At 44.6% G+C, this 20,960-nt stretch overlaps 2 protein-coding genes across 2 annotated transcripts; both read right to left on the reverse strand.

Annotated features, from left to right (window-relative positions):
- Positions 1–332: 332 nt before the first annotated feature.
- LOC127311544 (probable low-specificity L-threonine aldolase 2) lies at positions 333–2,702 on the reverse strand. Its single transcript, XM_051341978.2, has 10 exons — positions 2,586–2,702; positions 1,935–2,399; positions 1,733–1,844; positions 1,583–1,633; positions 1,424–1,495; positions 1,213–1,345; positions 1,053–1,111; positions 862–959; positions 616–682; positions 333–535 (listed from the first exon to the last, which is right to left on the reverse strand). The coding sequence occupies exons 2-10, from the start codon at positions 2,372–2,374 to the stop codon at positions 452–454; spliced, it is 1,116 nt and encodes a 371-aa protein (XP_051197938.1). The 5' UTR covers positions 2,375–2,399; positions 2,586–2,702; the 3' UTR covers positions 333–451.
- A 4,621-nt stretch (positions 2,703–7,323) lies between these two features.
- On the reverse strand, positions 7,324–8,798 carry LOC127311545 (protein LATERAL BRANCHING OXIDOREDUCTASE 1-like). The gene is made up of 4 exons (XM_051341979.2): positions 8,574–8,798; positions 8,222–8,481; positions 7,790–8,120; positions 7,324–7,667 (listed from the first exon to the last, which is right to left on the reverse strand). The coding sequence occupies exons 1-4, from the start codon at positions 8,772–8,774 to the stop codon at positions 7,425–7,427; spliced, it is 1,035 nt and encodes a 344-aa protein (XP_051197939.2). The 5' UTR covers positions 8,775–8,798; the 3' UTR covers positions 7,324–7,424.
- Between the last annotated feature and the right edge of the window lie 12,162 nt (positions 8,799–20,960).

Genomic DNA, 20,960 nt, shown 5'->3' on the forward strand with positions numbered 1-20,960 from the left:
AAGTGAATTTGTGCGGGTGTGTGCATCCTTTTTTTTGATAGCCAGCTATGTGCATCCTAGTTATGCAGATGTCAAGTGTATTACTTATTTAAGTAATAGAGCGTCCGTTATAAAAAAGGTAACTGACGAGCCATGGTGCTGACTCAACGAGGACTAACGACAAACCATGTCTGGATTCACAATGGTGTGGTTTTCCATTCTTTGTCCTTTTTGTTGTTCTTGTTTGCATATAGGATTTTCTTTCAATTTCAATTTTCTTCCTTTCTTGGTTGCGCGGTTTCAGTGGAAGGATAGCCAATAATTAAAAATTAGAAGGTGCACCATATGACATCTGAAAAAAGAGACGGCAAAAGATTATTCTGCAGAGTTGTTATTAAAACATCCACAACAGCAAACAAGCCGAACATTGCATCCGTTTGATTGCATAGTTGGGGCGAATGGAAGTGACCACCTAGTTCCCATATGAATTTGCCGTTACACCATTTGTCAAATGCCCGAATTTAGCATTGCCTAACAGTATTTCCTCAACTGCTTCCTGAAGCACAGAGCAACATGTCAGTGGTACCTACTGAAGAATGGGTAGTGGAGGGGCAAAGGAATGTAAGATTTCTGTACCTCGATGCATGTCAACGCGTACTGGACATCGCTGTCCGAAATTTGGTAATGGGTCACAAGTCTGACACTGCAAAATACGGGTGTTCAAAATGGAAGGTTAAGATTTATTCCAGACAGACATGATATGGAATAAGTAGCGCGAGTTTTTCTCACAAAAAGAAAGCTCAGCATAAGCAGTTCAGCATAACAAAAATAATTAGGCTTCTACTTAGAAGGGGTGGGCTGGGATAGAGAACAGAATTTAACCTCTTTGAGGTTACTGCCATTGCCAGCACGTTGCGCTGTTCCAGAACTTGACAGAGCTTGCCAGGTGATATCAGTGGATCCGTAATGTCGAAGTATACCTTGGGAAATCACCATGGTGGGTTACAATATGACATTAAAAGGAAAACATATCAGACGACAAGCAAACTCTGTACATGGTTTGTCAGACTAACCATATTGGTCTCGACTGAAGTTAAATCAACTGTAAGCTGTTTAATTTTCTTCAGTCCATCTAAAAGATGAACATGAAAAACAAGGATTATAAGCTGATAAAAAAGCTTGTAACTCACTTGAGTACATATTAATTGAATTGAGAATCGCAGCTTATGAAACCTGCTAAGACTTTAGCCCTCCTATGGTCATCGGCAAGCTTGCCTACAGTGTCGCGGACTCCAACATGGGCAGCAGCACATAGAACTCCCACCTGCCTCATTCCACCACCTAAGGTCTTTCTAAGGATTTTAGCCTGAAAGTGTTGTTCAGATCCATCGTCACATATTCCATTAATCAATAATTCAGTATAAACAAGTAAGCAGAATATTACCTTCTCTATGAAGGCCTTGGAACCAACAATAACTGATCCAACAGGGGCACCTAACCCTTTCGATAGGCATACCTGTAGTTTTGTGTTAAACAGAGAAAATGATTCAGGAATATATGTAGCCCCATTTGTATGTACAGGAGCAAACAAACGAAAACTTACCGACACTGAATCCGCAGCCCTCACAAGTCTATCAACAGGAACTCCAAGTGCCTAGTTAACACAGTAAGAAAAGTGGTTTGAGATTCTGGTTACTCAAATTTCATACTTAGATATCTCGGCTGACTGATCCCATAGACCCATACTACTTACCACTGAAGCATTGAAAATTCGAGCTCCGTCAATGTGAAGCTTCAAGCCATGAGTTTTAGCAACTTCCCCAACCTTGTCCGTGTATTCTACAGACAGACACTTTCCACCACAACTGCAGCAAGAAAGTTTATCAAGTAAAGTTAGAAAATCCTAGTATGGCTGTCGATGAGGAACATCAGCAACAGATATCAAAGCAACTCACTTTCCCTGTGTGTTCTCCAAGCATATCAGCCTGGTGGTAGGATAACACAGCCCGTTCGGATGCCTAATGGCGGCGACGATCCTGTCGATGTCCATGGTGCCGTCGGGATTGTTGCGGACGGTCCTAGGGTGGACGCCGCCGATGGTGGACATGCCGCCGTTCTCGTAGATGTGCATGTGGGAGTTGTCGCCGAGGATGACCTCGCTGCCCCTGGTGTCGCAGTGCACGAGGGCGGAGACGAGGTTGGCCATGGTGCCCGACGGCACGAACAGGGCCGCCTCCTTGCCCATCATCCTGGCCATCTCCGTCTCGAAGCGGTGGGCGGTCGGGTCCGAGCCCAGAACGTCGTCGTCCACATCCGCTGCGGCCATGGCGGCGCGCATGGCCTCCGAGGGCTTCGTCACAGTGTCCGACCGGAGGTCCACCGCCTTGGTCAACATTCTGCGTTGCTCGATCCAAGTCACGCTGTTACAGCAACACTAGTCGATAAATAACCCCGAGAAAGTAAGGTAGTATTTTAAAAGAACATCATTTACTCTTTTTTAGTAAGAGCAACAATCACGGCAGCAGGTTAGAAAATCGGCTGCTTAATTAGCTAGGGCCTTCAACCAGGGTACGTAAGCTCTTAGAGATCATTCAGTTGATGATTACCTTCAATCCGTTGGAGATGGATCTTCAATCAATTGGATATGGCAGCTCTATAGCAACTTAATTGTGGAAGATCCAGAAGAGGGAGCTTCGTTTATATAGACTTTGGTGTAATATCTTACAAAAGGTTTGCCATAGGAAGCTCTTGAGCGAAAATGCATAGTCGGTCCAGACAGCATATGCTCACCCTGCTAACTTCACGATTTGGGACACCGTGTCAGGCCAAAATGGTATCTTTTCAAATACAGGGGCAGAGCTAGCAAACAACCATTGGTGTCAAGTGACTATCCTTTGCACTAATCCTTCTTTAAAAATAGAGAGTAGCTCTTACCAATAAACAATGACACCACTAGATTTCCAAACTTCCCTCAAGCGGCATTAGTAAGAAGGAGGCAAGTTAGGACTTACGACATCGACTAGCACAGATTCTCTGAAAGAAAAGTGGGTACGCCCCACACGAGTACTCAAGAGGCAATTGCACAACAAGTGTGGACATCAAATGAATATGTAAATTTTTACAACCACACCATGTTTATTTAAAGACAACCTGCACTGATAAACAACACAATTCTTTCTACGTCGTCTATCGTTCTCTTATAGTTCTTTCTTGCTTTTTACACAGACACGAGGTTAGAGTTGTCTCAGAGTTCTTCTAGCTACCACCATCCTTGCGCATCGCCATCGCTAATCATTGGTAATAATGAACTCCACTGTTAGTTTAGCCCTCGAGAACTAAGGAACACTTAGATTGTTCATCAGACAGTAAGGCACCTAAATAATTGCTGGACATGGGTAACAAACTTAGTTACCTGTGTTTTTAGCCACCTTCCATCGGCCCTGTTGCACGTCAATTTGACAATTGCTACGTCGGCTCCAAAGCGTTCTAGCTGGCAACAAGTTGTCGTCGGTACATCTGGATCTAGAGCCCCCAGTGACATTCAGACCTGCACATGGTGCTAGAACAGGAGGATCATTTGGCAGTGAATTAAATTAAAAAAAAAAACTTGCTGCTAATCTTCATCAGCACAGTTGCCTGTAACCACTACGATGTTTTCAAACAGGCTGCCATTGTCTTCCCTGGTCAAGCTTTGATAGGCTGCCACTGTCTTCAGACCGATAGACCGGCCTTCAGATGCTAAGTCAACACGTGTAAACTCAGATGTATGGCTCAAAAGAGGCCAATACATGGATGGAAGTGGCGTGTAAACTCAGATGGAGGGGCACCAATAATTTTAGAATTTAGAAAAAATTGAAGGCAGGACTTGAACTCAAAACCTTAGGTTCTGATGCCATGGCAAATTTGATGCACTACCCAACAATGCAACAAAAAGTCTAAACTGATAAAAGGGCTAGTGTAATCCACTTGTACACCTCAACAGCTATGAAGTTGCCGACAAAATCATGTTTCACGAGCCATAATGATCATGCAATGTGTACATGACATGGCTAGAAAATTATAATTGAAGACTAAATGACCGTCTCTGCAAGACTTGGTATACATAATTATAAAGACTACATGAGAGTCTATGCAAGACTTGGTATATCCCACGTGCATTCTTTGTGCCTTACATAACTAAATCTAACAACTGATCTATATATGATGCAAAAAAAAAAAAACGTGACAACCAGTGCATACAAATAAAATCAACTTGCTCTGTCTACATGCATGCATCTGTTGTCTAAAATTGAATACTATTAGAGGGACTTGACACTTGCTACAGACATATTCTTTTCGGCTAGCTAAGCAGCTGTTGGCATATCATCCTTATATTAGGAACCATATTGCATGTCCCTGACCAACAACACACCTGGCGCGGCCCCGACTGATCCCTAAGTCAGGAGCCGCTCTTGAACTGGTACTCCGAGGTGTGTTCACAACGTGAGCAGGGCAGAACACACCTCTGGTCCATGAAGAGCATCGCATTTTAGCTATATCAACTGATGAATGAATCTTTATCTTCTAGCGAACGCATATGATGATGGCTTGATTTGACAAGAAACCATGAGTTAAAAGGTTGGAAATATTTTTGTAGTTACACGCATGGGTGTGGGTGCTCCCATCACCATCGTTTTTTTTTCTTTGAGATTTGGATAAAAGAGGGAGAGAGAAAGGAATATTTCCATCTACCAAGGCGATCGGGAATCTCGAGAAATAAATCGACGGTCCAGAACACACCTACACTCATGCATGTAAGGTACAAAATCCACTCTCTTAAAAAGTTCATTTGTGTGCTTGTCATCTTTTGTTCATTCCTTGAACAACACAACACCCTTGAGCTAGTTGTGATTTATGAAGTTTAACAAGATCTTTTAGTTACTTGTATTAGGAAATTGATATGTATCGATGATCATAATAATAAAAAGTCAGCAAGATAATATTACTAGCGGCTGCGGTGCCCATTTTAGGCCAATGGAAAAGCAGGGGGAACCCCTCCGTCGCACTCGAACGGGCATGAAGGAAAATTATTTTCATATTTAAAATACTTGATGTCCAACATTTTTAAATATAAATATGAAATTAAATTTGTGCCCATAATGTACAGTTCGATACCGGATGGTTGTGTCGAGCTTGTTTATTCTCTCCTAGAGTCCTAGTCATCATGCAAACTCTTGATTTTTTGTCTAATTATCATTTAATAAAGAAACATTTAAGAGGTTTACCAATATTAACCCATTGAGCAAGCCTTCTTGCATTTTTGGTAGAAATCTTTCCTGAAGTCCAAGTTGTTGGGAGGGTCATGTGTATGTCTTGAGATGTTTCTACACATGGTCATCATTCTCTAGATGTTATCAGTCTTATTTCTTCGAAACCATACTCAATTGTGCAACCACAACATTACTTCCTTTTTTTTTACCCAGATAGAATGTTAGCATATGTCCAACATTTTTTTCTTGCTCATGTTTAACTAGCTACCCATATACATAGTTCTTATAAGATTCGAATCTTTCCAAATCAACCACTTCTTGGTTGCTTTCAGAAATCATGAACTCCGCAAGTGAACATGATTCATTCATGCATCTTATTTTCTTTGTTCTACTCTCTTCTACATTTTTCCTCGAAGTGTCGATTCATCCATTTTTTTACACCCAAGATACCATAAATGTTGACATGTAAACCGTATTCATACACATCCATTCAAATATTGGATATTACGTGGCATTCTCTTGCGGGGTTAACATTATAGTGATAAGGGTCACCAGACCACTTGGCCGATCGGCTAGCTTGCTCATGCATGAAACCCTAACTACCCCTCTACCCTTATGAACACATAAAATATGCCAAACTTTATATGAGATTATTTGGTAAACATTTTATCTCCTCTATAAAAATATTATTTGAATTAATTCAATGATATATGAGGATTGATATAACGTTGATATGCAGTTGTACATCTAGATTTTTCATCTAGAGATGAATATGATTGGACGATTGGAGAAATCTTTTCGTGAATTGTCAGTTCTTCTGTGAGCACGGAAAAACCAATGGTATTGATGCTAATGGCCCGTCGTGCAAAACAATAGACTTCCAATTTACATATTAATAATCTCTGTTTTCTTATTTTCACTACCCCACATATCATAATGTGTATCTTTCCATCAATAATGGCGTAAGATTTGTATTAAATAAGAAAAATCTGAACACAGTGCACTTGTAGCAACTTTTGTACATAATCTTCTTCCGTACTATCCCAAGAGCTTTAAAAATTTTGGCAATATGTCAAAATGTTGAAGGTTGTTTCGAGGTCCGACCCATATAAGTTTGACAAAAAAACAATTGAAAGGGGGAAAAATCTTTGCCCCAATCTATTAATTAAGTAGAGAAATGCACAGTTAATTAACGGAAAACCGGGCAAAAAAACCATTATAGCGACACCAACAACCACAAACGCTAGCAACACCTACAACACAAGCGAACTACTACCCAAGAAAACAACTCCTACAACCATACACGTGTTACTGTTATAAACTTGCAAAGTTGTTATACTATGAAACTGATTTTCATGGGCAACACAATGATAATGTGTTTGCATAACCAGACTAAACAATACTTTTTTCCATTTCTAAAAAATAGACTAAATAATACTTTTTACATGCTACCTTCAGTCCTTGACACACTAGTTATTCAAATACAATTATTTGTATTTTTTGTGCTATTCTATGATATGAAGTTTCATTAATAAATATAGAAAATAACAAGTGAGAAAAACAGTTTTTAGCTAGGCAAGATAATGTATTGTATAATTTCTTTGTCTGAGATGTAATTTACATTTGCTTACTCTCAGAGGATACGGGGATATTTCGCGTTATGCTTAGTTTGGGGCACTTTCTAGATGGATCTGTCATAATTGCATTCTCTCCACTACAAATACAAAATGAAGCTAGGTAGTGACTATATCTCTAGATTTCATGACATGCTGAATTCTACAAAAAAAATTTGGATAAGTAGTTCTTCGTCTTAAGTCTTTCAGTTTTTTTATTGGGTCAAAAGCTTTGTCTAAATCTGTTAATTAAGGAGAAATTTACAAGACAGTAAAATGACTTAGCTCTCCCAGCATCATTGCACCCATACACTTAGCACCCGCTGAAACCCACAAACGGGCCTCTCTCGAACTTATACTCGACTATATAAAGAACATTTGGATTTCTCAAGTGAAAATATAGTCATCACATACTTTCATAAATAAATACATTCACCATGTTTGTAACTGCTTTTTATAATTATTATGCAGACCATGGCAGAACCTGAAATTACTTGGAATGTAAGGATACATTGTTGCAGTCATTTATTGCAAAATGCCCACATTTGTTGTATGAAACCAATGCATATGATACAATACTTGGTTATGTGTGTATTTTATTGATAACCATTTCCCCTTTGGAAAAATGATCGTAAAGAGAGGCAGTGTAGTCCTTGACCTTCACTTTTCTGTACAACGCCGGTCTCTCCTCATTGACCAGCTGAGCCGATGGCTCGATTTCCCTCTCGGGGTCAACTGAATAGTCCAGAGCCACCGAAATCCTCTCTTTCTTTGCATTTGTCAGAACCCTATGCACGGGGCTCTTAAAGATTCCATTGCTCATTATCTGTCACACAAGTTTTAACACGATCAGGCAAAGAGCTTAGAAACTGTTGTCAGTAACTCATTTGCCAGTGTTTTTTTTCGGAAAAGGAGATTATTACCACTTGAGAATATATATGAACGTACCTGAGTTTGATCTCCTATAATGACCAGGAGTGCGTGAGGCACCACGGGTACATCCCACCAGACCCCATCTCTGAGAACTTGCAGGCCGCCGACGGTGTCGTCGACCATCAGGACGGTAACAACGGTTCCATCGCAGTGGGGCTTGAGGCCGAACACGAGCTCCGGCCTCGGACATTCCGGGTAGTAGCTGCATCTGGCGTAAGTTGACGCCCTGTCACCAAGCTGGTCTATGAAGTAGTCATCGTCATCAAGCTCCAGCAGCTTCGCCATTGCCCGGAGCAGGCTGTCCTTCACTCCCCCGCATTCTTTCGTGAATCCGTCCAGAGCATTCCTGCAACACAACAATATAGTTTGATCTAGCTGATATGATGATCCTAGCTTCATAAAAGAAACAAAGCATCGCTCTGTGAGATCGATCGGCCTGCCGGTCACCTGAATGTTTCGGGATGCGCTGGCCAGAGGGCAATGCTTCGCTCGTCCTCGGGCTCCACCTTGAGGTATATGCGGTCGGTCCAGTCCAGGATCTGGTCCGGCGACCTCACATGGTCATTCCCGTACCCCTCGAACTGGAACTGCTCGCCGTCGATCAGGTTTGTATACCGTTGCTTCTCTTCGAGTGGCCGCCGGAAAAACTCCCTCGACGCGGCTCTCATGCCGTCCATCACGGCGGCGTCTACACCATGGTTACTGACCTGCAGGAACATATGCATGCTAAGCGGTCGACATAATGCATGCATGCCAGATCCCTCTTCAACATCTGGCACCTGACAGGATTGTTACTTACCAAGATGAGGCCCCAGGAGTCGAGCCCTGACCGGAGCTTGGCTGCCTCGTCGCCGTCCTGTTCGAAAAGGCGGCTGAGGTCGATGACGGGGACCGGTGCCGTGACGGCCGCCTCTAGCTGCTGCTCATTGTACTCGCGCACGACGTACTGGATTGGCACGTCGGGCTTGCCGATGGCACCAGCGAGCTCCTGCACCGTCATCGCTCTCGCTCCTCCTATGCTTCCCATATTCCTACTTGCACTGGAAACACAAAAATCGGGAAAATCTGAGATGCAGTCTATTCTAATTCCATTTTAAGTAGTGCCTCGTTCGACACCTACGGACCGCGCGCATACCCTAAATGGTGAAACAATGGGACCCCAGACGAAGACAGTTTTTGTTTAACAAAAGAGAACTGCCCTTTTTTGAGAAAAGCTACTCCGCAACCGTTCCTTAATTAGCTCATTCATGATGCATGCCATAACAAGGATAATCCTAGAGATGGTGGAAAATGAACTGCGAAATGAAATTACCTTCAAACAGTTCGAGGTTGATCTTCAATCAATTTCTCTGGCTGATACTAGCTTTGTGGCTCTACAACCAGTAATAACTGTGGAAGAGCCAGAACACGGAGCTTCGTTTATATAGACTCTTGGAGTAGCCAACACATGTTGCTGTATAGGAACCTTCATTAATTCGCAGAAAAAAAAAGAACCTTCATTCTTCCTCGTGGAAAACACCTAGTTGGTCAGGAGGCATCGGCGACAATGCTAACACAACACCATTATTTGGATCACCATATCAAGCCAAAATGGTATCGCCGGCCCGGAGTATTCAAATAGCAGCAGCGGATCTAGCATGCAACCGTTGGTGTCAAATGACACCAACACTTGACACCAACGCTTTCGTCATAATCCACTTACCAATAAACAATGACACAACTAGACTTGCAAGAAGGGCACGATCGAGGGCAAACGGTATCGCCCACAGTATGAGTCAAGACTAGAAGCGGACCTAGCATACAACTCAAATATATCACACCGATTGTTTTGTACTAATCATGTTTAGAAATAGACTTAGCAGATAAAGACATTAGATTTAGAAGAATGAGTGGATACCATGTTCAGGAGGCATTTGTAAGACAAGTGGGGACACCAATTGGCCATGATTCGTCGAACGACAAGTGTAGGGATGGCAATAATGGGTACCCATTACCCGCATACCCAGCGGGTAAAAACCTATTATATGTACATGTATGCAATACAAATTTACCCATGATTATGTAAATCAAAAAATATCATACCCACCTGCTAAAAAAAGGTACGAGTATTGGATCGTAGAATCCATACCCGCGTACCCATGGAACAATCCAAATTGGACAAATTAGACCTATGTAACATTACGGCGTACTTAATGTCCCATAATCAAGCATTCACGTAGCTAGGTTGAACCTTATGCTTCGTCCCACGATCGCTGGTAGGTTAGTTAGGACATAGGTTCCTAGTTAAGATCGTTTCACCTATGTGTTGTTGTTTATGGATAAGTGTTGTTGTTTATATTTTGTTTGTTGTTCATAAGTATGTGCTGATGTTTATAAATTATTCTTATATGTTGTTGTTTACCACTATTGTTTGCTCAAAATTTGATGGGTTGTAACATGGGTAATTTTACTCGTGGGTACCCTTTTACCCTGACGGGTGACAGGTATAGAAAAAACTTGTACCTTTTGATGGTTATGGGTACGGGAGATTGGTAAGATTGAAGGGGATGGGTATAGATATGGGGTGACACTACCAATACAGGCATGGGCGGACCCAGGATCAAAATCAAGAGGGAGCGAAAATGTGCTAATGAGGGAAAATCTCATGCTAAGTGGGAGCAAATGACTGTTTTTAACTTACTAATACAAAGGGACAAAACTTTGAGTGGGGGCATCTGCCCCCCATGGCTAACACTCTAGATCCGCCCATGAATATAGGCACATACCCTATGGTGCTATCCCTACACTAGCGTGCACATCCACATAATACTCAAGAGTAAGGATTTGCATACCAGTAAGAAAAAAACTAGAGGCAACTAGGATTTTCGCTAACCGTGGTTCTCAAGGATAAACGGTCAAATTGCGGATGAGATTTCATTTATTTGAACTTCGAACTTAATAATGTCTAAATATTTTGAATATAATGTTTATGGGCAAAGGAATGGGAATTCTCGGACAAATGAGTTGGGACATACATTTGGTTATAGCGACGGGGGAACACACATGGTTTAGGTTTCACTAACCAGCCAGCACAAATTCAAACCAAATTCAGATGGACAGATTTTTTTTGCATGATAAACTCATTTACTAGAATGGGATGGGAATTCTGGTTACTCGCTAGTAACCGCGTTATTTCGCACCTTAACCAAATTCATGCTCGAGAGGCAAATGATCACTCACAAGTTCGGAGACCAACTGGCCCGGACAAAGACTGTTGAATATATATAGTAAATAAAAAGAAGTTGGGGCACCAATGTACACGTCATTATTTCACAGACATGTGCTCCCCTGCTAACTCCACGATTTCTGCTAATCCTCTTCTGAACCACTCTTTAACGATAAACAATGACACCACTAGATTTCCTGGCTTCAATCAAGTGGCATCAGTACGAAGGCATTTGAACGGCAAGTTGGTACACCAACTGGCCGGCCCAGATTCACTGGAAACATAGCGGGTGCAAAGGGGACTTTCAAAGTACTCAAGAGGCACTTCCGCACTGGTACATCTTGTCTGGACACCATCTGTCCCGGTCAAGATGTTTAGGAAGGCGAGTAAATGAATCACAAGTTGGGGTACCGTTGCCTCCAAGTAAGTAATAGTCCCGCAAAAAAATTAAATACGTAATTTGTTTGCACCATATCATGTTCTTTTAAGGATTCACACATGAAAAAACACATTACTTCTATTATTCGTCCGTGTTCTGCATGTTCTTCTATCTCCTTTTTTTCGAAATGGATGAAATATTACCCCAGCTTAACTCGTGGCTAGACCGCACCTTGGAGCGTCTCCTTTCCCCGTCTACTGTAGAGGAAGGCGACTTTTGGAACTCTCAACTCGCGCCACCACTTCGCCGTCGATCCGCTCGATTCCCCGCCCTCCGGCGGCCGCTCCGGCGGCGGGAGGACGGGGAATCGACGGATCTGTGCATATGTTTAGTAGGTGTGTGTTGGGCTTCAGCCGGCGGCGTCATGGTGGAGGAGGCGTGGCCGGTGGTGTTTTTGCAGGTGGCAGTCCTTCCCCTCGACGGTGGTGTTCCGTGGAGCTCCAGCGTCGACCTGCTGCCTACGGCGAGTCCGCGGCTCTGTGGAGCTGCTCGGCTCGTTTCCCCCTTCGCCGGAGTCCGTGAGACGGCGGATCTGGCTCAGGATCGTCTGATGGATGCAGATGTGCAGCGGCGCGACGACGACGGCGGCTTCAGGTGTAGATCCTGTGGGATCGGCGATCGGCGACTTCCCGCTGGCTTGGGGGAGCTCCGGATCCAAGGCTTCAAGCGGAGTTCGAGCAGCGGCGCGCCACCGACGGCGCTCGTCGTCTCCGGCGTGGTCAAGTTGCATAAGGGCTGGGCTGCTTTTTTGTTTCTTATGTGGGCCTTTGTGTAATTGTCGTTGTACTTCTGTATTTATCACCGCAAAAAAAAAAAGAATGCACACGGTTTTTTTTTATTAGATTATTCATAAAATCTTACAAAATCAATATAAAAGATCAACCTCGAAGCCACCTTACTAAACCTACAGTGGGATGAAGGGTGATAATACAACAACTCACATCAACCAAAAAAATCAAATATCTTCCCAAACCGCCCAATAGCAGGTGAGAAGCACATCCAGTCAAGTAGACTCTCAACGCACGCTAACGCATATGCCACATAAGTTGCTACCGACGTCTTCCTCGACTCCATCTTCAAGAGAGATCATCGCATTAACCTTGCAAGACCTGTCGTCGATGTCACCATGATGCCAGATGGTCCACCATCCTGCACGCATACATCATCTCGCATCCGTCGTCGATACCCTGTAGCACCATGGCATCGAGACTCAGCGCCAACAATGTGGTAGATGAATACCACTCCACCAACATCTGCTAACATCTAGCAGCTGCTCCAAAAGATGCTCCAGGAGGTAGAACGACGCAAGTAGCGCCGCCAACGTTCGATCCGAGAGACCCAGATCTAGAGTTTTCCTCGGAGCAGCACGAGTGAGTAGATGCAAGTTGCGACGGCGATGCCTTCAAGAAGGTAACGACGCATAACGTCGCCATCGCCCGCCATGACCAGGGTCAGAGCATGATTTTCACCGGCAGCCACACATCTCCAATTCACCGAGTGGAGTGACGAGACAAGCAAAGACGATGCCTTCGACAAGGTAACGACGCCAAGCAACGCCACCATCATCTGCCAAGCCCAAGAGCGAAGCACGGTTTTCACCGGCTGCCCCGTCACCCTAAACTCGTCGTCGAGTGGATCTTCACCGCTGGAGATTTGTGTGGGATCCCAAGATACCCCATCCTAGATCCCAACGAGGTCGTACACCTCCGGGGAGGAGGTCGCCGCCACCATGCCCGGGGTCGTTGCCCCGGCTCCCATGTGATGTGGACGGAGCATCCCTTCACGCGGAGGAGAAGGCGCAGCAGCCGGCCACCTCCAGGCCCCAAGGGCCAAGATCCGGCCACGCCCCCACCGGCGCCGCCTCGCCTTTCGATCGACGCCGCGCACCACCACCACCAGAGAAGATCATGGGTGCCGCCTCCACCCCCCCATGCTCGCGGCCATCTGAAGCCCCCGCCACCGCCATGCCGCGCGGGCTTTGCCCGGCGACACCTCCGGTGGCGGCGAGGGGAGGGAGGGGCAGGAGGGGGCTCCCCGGACTGGCGCAGCAATAAATTGATACAGAGAAACCTAACCGGGACATCATGTTCTTCTATCTCGTGCATATTGATTTCTTGTTCTTCAAAATCTCTCTCTATGTTACGGAATGCAAGTAAGTGGAACTGTGGAAGAAAAATTGGAAAATACGTATTAATTAAGCATGGCTACCGGCACCACCGCCACCCTTTGACATGTACAAGCTTGTTGTTGGCACTTGGCTGCATTGACATTTCTTCTTGATTAGTAAAGCTGATGCTTTCATGTTAAGCTACACACCAATAATGTGAATAAAGTATATAATGACAAAGACCATGTGTACAGAAAGGCTGCCCGGGGATGATTACCACCAGTGGCGGAGCGTGACCGAAAACAAAGCATGAACCAAACAACGAAATCGTTAAAAAAAAAGCCGACATTCGCGAACGGAAGGCAACTCGTTCCGCACATGACAAGTTGCACGCTATGGTGCGAGAAAATCTCTGGAAAGTGGTCTCCCTGCTCGCCACGTATCACAAGGGGAAGTAAGGTGGGGAGGAGAGAGAAGACTGAGTTGTGTCAGTTTTCCTTTTTTCTTCTAGATTCGTTTTTTCAAAATAAAATATCTGGAGAACCGTAAGTCCAAATTGCGAACCGTTTTCACTTTTGAGATCCTCGTGTTGAGATCTTTAAAACTAGATCCCATGTTGATAGGTTTGGAGATACTTTTTTTTCGTACTTCCAATAACATGATGATTGTACATGTGGTGTGTACCTAACTGTACTCGTGTTTCAACTGATAAGTATTTCTGTTTTTAGTGTATTTGGTGCAATTTTCCCTTTACTCAGTAACTGTACTTACCCGTGTGCGCTACTGTACCTGTGCTTCTATATCAGTACTTCCTCGTGTACGCGACTGTACTTCTGTACCTGTAGTTGCTCGTGTGCATCGCTGTAATTCTGTACATGTACTCGCTCGTTTGCATGAATGTACTCGCTCATCTGCGTGACTGTACTCGCTCGTATGCGTCACTGTACTCGCTCGTGTGCGCGACTGTACTTGTACTCGCTCGTGAGCGCGATTGTACTTGTACTTGCTCGTGTATGTAATTGTACTCGTTCTCTATATGCAACTGTACTCGACTGTTCAATGATTTGTACTTGTCTTTCAGTGTATTCGTAGTTTCGAGTGTACTCGTAGTTTTGATATACTTTGAAGTACTCGTACTTTAGTTCGTGTGTAACATACTCGTACATGCTAACGTGGTAGCATAGAAAAATTATCAATGTTTGCTATCCCTCCGTCCACAAATAAGTGCATATCTAGCCTTCTAAGAAATCCACAAATAAGTGTACATCTAGATTTTTTGGTATATTCTTTAAGTTTAGATTCCCTAGTGCATGCCTTGATTTCAGCCCCATTAATCATTTTTGGTTTCTCAATGCTGTTTTATTGGTTACTAGCATGCACAACATTTATTAACACTTAAATCAAAGCATCTTTTTGATTAATGAGCAGATTTATTGAAGGAATGAGGAATTTTTTAACAAAAAATTTAAGGTCTCTTGAAAATCGTGCGCGTCCACTTATTTGTGGACGGAGGGAGTAGGTGAGTGCGGGGTGTGGGGGCACGTTCCCCCGAAAGTACGCGCGTCGTTGGCTCCCTTGTACGTATGGCCGCACGTTTTTCGCGACAAACAACATGCCACGTGTCGAGCGCGGACTGCATCAGGGCGTGGGATTGGACCTCCGTGAAGGTAGCCCTTTTTATAGTGGTACCCACCAAACAACGATGCAAACCATCAAAGCTTCTATAGACTGGGTGAGATAAAGCAAATTCAAACAAGTAGTAGAAATACATGGGCTATTTAGCCTGTGCAAAGACTGGGCCACAACCCTGTATGGCCTCCAAGACGCTCCGCCCCTGATTACCACCAGATTGTCTTTCCGGTCAATCTCGTGCCGTTTGATGGTAACTTTGTTCTGAACGTTTTCCTGAGATAGATAACTACGATGACACATAATATCAAGTTGCCCAGAGAATAATGCTGCGTGACTCGCCATTTCCACGATCATGCAATGTGTACATGATATACGACCAGAAAATGATAAAATCAAGACTGGACGACCGTCTCTACAAGACTTGGTATATATCATACATGTTGTTTTGCATCTTACGCAGCTAAGTTTAACAACTGATCCGTATGTGTGTGGTCAAGAATTAGACCTAACAGTGAGTCCATATAAATAAGAGCAACTTGCTCTTCCAAGTTGCTTCCGTTGTCTGAAAGTAAGTAAATCAAGACGGACTTGACATCTACTAAGCTTGTGATTATATTCACGTCACGACACATGCATGTTACTTATGACCGTCAACTGAAATCATAGTATGTAGCATGGAATGAAATTAAAAGAAAAAAATGAGAAAACGGAAAAGAAAAGGAAGAAAACAATGAAAAAGGAAAGCAAATGAAGAAAACGAAGAAACGTGAAGGCAATAACACGAACTAGACTAGGCCCATACTGCGCAATGAAGAAAACGTAGAAACGTGAAGAAAAAACGTAAACTGGTCAGGCCCATATTACGCTAGCGAGGTGTGCGGCGCTGGGTGGTAACTGGCTAACTGCCCACCTGGTTAGCATATAGGCTTCGTGCAGGCCTGGTCGGTGCAGGAATGGTGCCGAAGGTACATGCCCTAGTTGTACGTGGGCTTGGCGCATGTTCATTAACCACGTTCGAGTTTGATTCCAGTTGCATTCCGATTGATTCAATCGTGGCTTCACGGTTGCGCTCCTATGGTTGTACTAAATCATAGAACGGCGATTTTAAAGGAGCCGGTAGGTGTAGGTATCATATCTACCATCCACTCTCTGCTTTGAGATTGGTGAGTCTTTTGACATTTGTCTAATATAAAACTAATAATTGAAACATAAGTGAAATTTTTTTGAAACTAAAGTGATACATGGAAAATATTGTGAAACAGTCTGACAAAAAGTGAAACTGATGACATCATTGCTGACGTCACTACGGTTTGTTTCACAAAAATATTAGTATTTCAGTTATGTTTCAAATTTGTTTCACAATTTTGTGACAAAATTGGGTAGCACATGGCTGACGTCATTACTGACGTCACTGCTGTAGGTACCGTTCACTGTAAAAAGAGATTTTCGTACTAAATCATCGTTCCATTTCTCTACTTACTCTTCTGTTTCTCTACTTGATTAGTTTACGTAGTGGTTTTTGTGAACATTTTTAAAATTTGCGAACTAGGAACAGGCCATACTGGGCTTGGGGTGTGGCGCTGGTTAACCGCCGACCTTGCTGGCATACGGGGTTCGTGTGTTTTCTTCAGGAGTTCCTATTGAACGCTTGGCCCGAAGGCAAGCGCCTTGACGCGTCAAAGACGGTCCCGCGTGGGACGGTCCCAATTCGATCGCATCATTCCCTTCTTTTCTGCTCGGTCTCCACTCTATCTATATGTTCTTCTTTTCTTTTTAAATTTTTCGAAGTATCTGAATTTGTCTAGATTTGAAAACAAACCTCAAAATTAAAAACTGTTCAGATTTGAAAAAAGTTCACGTTCAAAAAAAGGTTCAGATTTCTCAAGAAAGTTCATTTACATCTTTTGTCCTGACTTTAGTCAACACAATTAGTTTTTTTTATGTCTAGCTTGGACTCGTTTGAAAATATGTACATATTTCTGCGACATTGCATAAAAGTTTCCTCCCCACAATTGCCTGCCATCGAGAATTAGTATCTACATCAATTTTGGATGAATCAAGTGGTGGTTGTCTACCAACTAAACCAGCACGGGAGCTCACGGAAATGGTTTTTACCTTCTTAGTTGTTATTATCTTGTTAACAAAATTTCCATAGAAATAACTTAAGCCTTTATTTGCATGTAACATTATATCAAACTACTCCCGTTCATGGAGTTCCGTAAATATCCAGCAGTTGCTATTGTAACATTTCCGTACACTACATAAAATACCTTTTGAAATAAGATTGTCTTATGCAGTGTGACTGAAATGTCATATCGTTGTTGTTAGAGCATGTCTAACAGGCTCCGTATTTTTTCGCCCCTTAAAACGCGAGTAGAGGACCCTGTATTCACTTTTCGCCGGCCGAAAACTCGGACGAGCTAGCAGACCCCGTATCCCCACCCCGTAAAACAGAATGGGTGGGGATACGGGGTCTTTTCAACCCCTCAAAACAGGGTTTTTTTGACAAATTGGATATTAGAACCAACACAACATTCACATAAAATAAATGTTTTACATCACACAATAATCGTCATAATTATTACAATAATGTTTTTCGGAAATGTCAACAAATGTTCTAATGGAAGAATTAAACAAATAACAAATGTTTCACACATACAACAATAGGAAATGAATGTTTCACACATACAACAATGGGAAATGAATGTAATAACTCATTGGCCATGCAACTGCCAATGGTGATCAATCAGATCTTGGGTGAGATGGTGATGAGTCTCGGCATTTTCAATGCCTCGATGAGCTGCAAGAAAAGCTTCAATCCGATCAGGGTTTCTTCTTTGCTTGAAATAATCGCAATTTGCATCGCAATCTTTGACGATTCTCTCGAACAAAATAATCTCCGTCTCGTCGGTACCTCGGAAAAATAATCTCCGTCTCGTCGGTACCGTCTACGGAAGAGGCGGGGAGGATAGGTCGGTACCTCGGCAAAATAATCTTACATCAGTTGTTCGTGGTCGAGCGCGCGGTTCCGCGGAATGCACATACACCCCATCACGGATCCTTTCCGCTGATCCAGCAGCTTGGCGCGGTCCTCCATGTGCTTCATGCCGAACAGGGGCAGCATCATCTCCGTCTCGTCGTCGTTGAGCAACTCGTCGATGTCCGAATCGTTGGAATCCGACGAGGACCAATCGGTCGACGTCGCGTTCAAATCCGCCATGTGCACATCCTTCGAAGCCATCTACCACGGTGTAGCATACATCAGCCCCAAACACGAGCATTTTACCGGCGAGAACGAAGAAGAACGCGGAGGAATACTCACCGGCGAAAACGGAGGAGAAGACCGCGGCGGGAGGGCGGCAGCGCGCGCGGAGGGACGCGGATCTTCGGCCGGGGTGTGGCGGAGGTGCGGCGGGCGTCGACGCAGCTCGGCGCGGCTCGGCGGACGACGGAGGGGCGCGGATCTGACGGATTCCAGCGGCGGCGCGCGGGGGAAAACGGGTGGGGGGGACTGAAATGTCCGTGCGCGGTTTCGGAAATGGGATACTGGTTTGGCCCTCTATCCCCGCTCCCACCCCGCACAAGTAGGGGCGAAGACCCGCCCCGTAATCGAAAACAGGAAAAATCAGTACGGGGGCCGTTTTTACGGGGCGGGCTAGACGGCCGGGTAGAGCCGAAACCCGTATTCCGGCGGTTATTATACGGATTTGCCCCTTAAAGGTCTGTTAGACATGCTCTTATATGGTAGATTAGATTTCGCTGGCACATCAGAAGAATATTAGAGTGAATGCTGGCCGCACGGCGAGTATTCTTCTGGTCAACCATCTCATGGGTGGGCTGACAACCTCAACGAAAGTTGTCCCAATGTATATTTAACTTCTTATTTCAGCCCATACAAATTCATTGTGTTTCTATTGTTGTAATCATACTAATTGTTAACTTATTTAATTCAATCATAGGGTTAAGAGAACTTGCGTGTTGGATGTTCTAGCATAGCATCTGATTCCTTTATAGCTACATCCCTCTCTATGGCAGCATTCAATATTTTCTTCCACCCTTTCGCCAAGGCAACGAGAGCAAAATTGTAGGGATAGCGAGATGACAAACAACGAGAATGAGGCATTTTTGCTACAGAATTCGTTTGATGAAGCATGGAAAAATGTAATTAGTCATATTTGTGATAGAAATGGCATGATGACATTTGGTATATAAAGTGAGTAAAATATGTTATTATTTTAGTTCTTATGATAAAATGAATGAAACTAGGAAGCTTTGGCGTCGGGAATGGCCAATTAAAGCATCTCCAGTCGCATCCCCCAAAACGGCCACCAAACGGCGTTGGATCGAGCGTTTGGATGACGCCTCTGCTTCGTGCCGCGTTTGGGGCGTGTCACTGCTCAGCCATGACCCCCAAACGCGCCCCCCAAATATTAAAATATTTTTCTATTTATTTTTTGCATTTTCATTTCAATACATAGAAGGAATTTGTATGTAGAATCGAGATTTTGAAAGTAGTGCAACATGTTGTTAAACATAAAAATTGTGAAAAAATATGTCCACACTAATTTCTAAATTAAGCTACTTCTTCTTTGATGGCCCCGCCTCGTCATCCTCACGGAGGCGCTTCCTGCTTGTCACCAATTTCGAAGAGGTAGTGGCGTTCGACGCGTCATCCGATGAGCTTGTGTCCCCCTCCGACGAGTAGTCCTTCGTGTATTCATCGTCGTTGGTGCACACCGCCTTCGCCTTCACCCGGGATGACAAGGTGTTAACTTGTCAATGCCTACATATTGTAGACTTGGGTATTCTAAGAAGTGGAAGGCAAGTAGATCTCGAAGGTTTCAGCCGACAAAGGTGTTTTGACTAAAGTTACGGTAGTTTTGTTGACAATGAATCAATCCCTTTCTCTTCCCTCGACGCTCTTTATATAGGAGGCAGAGCCGAGGGTGTCGTGGTATCGTCACGGCATATGCCATAGGGTGGCTAATCGAAGTGGTTCCTGAGGGATCTCACGGCGGTATCCGGAAGCGGGTATGGGCACGAGCGACACGGCGACGTACCCAGGTTCGAGGCCCTCCGGTGGAGGTAAAACCTCTACTCCTGCTATGAGTGTATATGATGATCGCACAGTACAGTGGTGCTCCTAGAGCTGTGTCCGGCTGGCCCTGAGAGGCTAAGGAAGACGATGGTCTCTCTCACAGGGCAGCTCTGTAGGTAGGTGAAAGCAATAAAATGATCGATCCCCTGCACGAGAGGGGGTAGTGCGGCTTATATAGGCACCGGCACTTTACATATAAGACCCTATAGTTTACTGGCCGGCTGGGCCGGCTTCGGCTTCCGCTCCTTCCCGAGGCGGTGACGTCAGGAGTGGTTGAGGCATCGTGGCCTGTCCCATCCGGCTGCCACGGTCAGCGGTATGGAGGAGGTGTCCCTGTCGCCGTCAGCCACTGTAGCCAGTACGGATCGTCGTAAGCCCTGACGGCCTGTCCATCGCGCGGCACTATTGCTCCACAGTGCCCCGCGCTTTACGGAAGATGGAGTCAGCGTGGACTTTAGGAACCCGGATCACCAACCCGGTTCCTTCCAGTGCAAGACTCGCCAGCCACGAGTCGGTCTGAGGTACAAACCCCAGTCGGATATGGCTTGTAGAAGCCGGCCCAGCTACAGCATTGGTGGCCGTAGCCAGGCCGACTAGGACCTAGAGCCAGCCGGCTTCCGGACCAGCCGGCCACGGCGCCAGCCGGCTGCTCCTCAGCCGGCTTTGCCGCGAGCCGGCCAGCGGCCAGCCGGCCGCTCCGCGTCC

This window comes from Lolium perenne, chromosome 7 (assembly GCF_019359855.2).
Source record: "Lolium perenne isolate Kyuss_39 chromosome 7, Kyuss_2.0, whole genome shotgun sequence".
In the NCBI taxonomy this organism is placed as follows: domain Eukaryota; kingdom Viridiplantae; phylum Streptophyta; class Magnoliopsida; order Poales; family Poaceae; genus Lolium; species Lolium perenne.

Excerpts from the sequence above, each read along its gene's own strand:
- LOC127311544 (XM_051341978.2), bottom strand. The coding sequence starts at position 2,374 with ATGTTGACCAAGGCGGTGGACCTCCGGTCGGACACTGTGACGAAGCCC. Across the intron at positions 1,845-1,934 it reads TTGGAGAACACACAGGGAAA|TTGTGGTGGAAAGTGTCTGT; the intron begins GTGAGTTGCTTT and ends TTCTTGCTGCAG. Across the intron at positions 1,634-1,732 it reads GAATTTTCAATGCTTCAGTG|GCACTTGGAGTTCCTGTTGA; the intron begins GTAAGTAGTATG and ends TGTGTTAACTAG.
- LOC127311545 (XM_051341979.2), bottom strand. The coding sequence starts at position 8,774 with ATGACGGTGCAGGAGCTCGCTGGTGCCATCGGCAAGCCCGACGTGCCA. Across the intron at positions 8,482-8,573 it reads ACTCCTGGGGCCTCATCTTG|GTCAGTAACCATGGTGTAGA; the intron begins GTAAGTAACAAT and ends ATGTTCCTGCAG. Across the intron at positions 8,121-8,221 it reads GCGCATCCCGAAACATTCAG|GAATGCTCTGGACGGATTCA; the intron begins GTGACCGGCAGG and ends GTTGTGTTGCAG.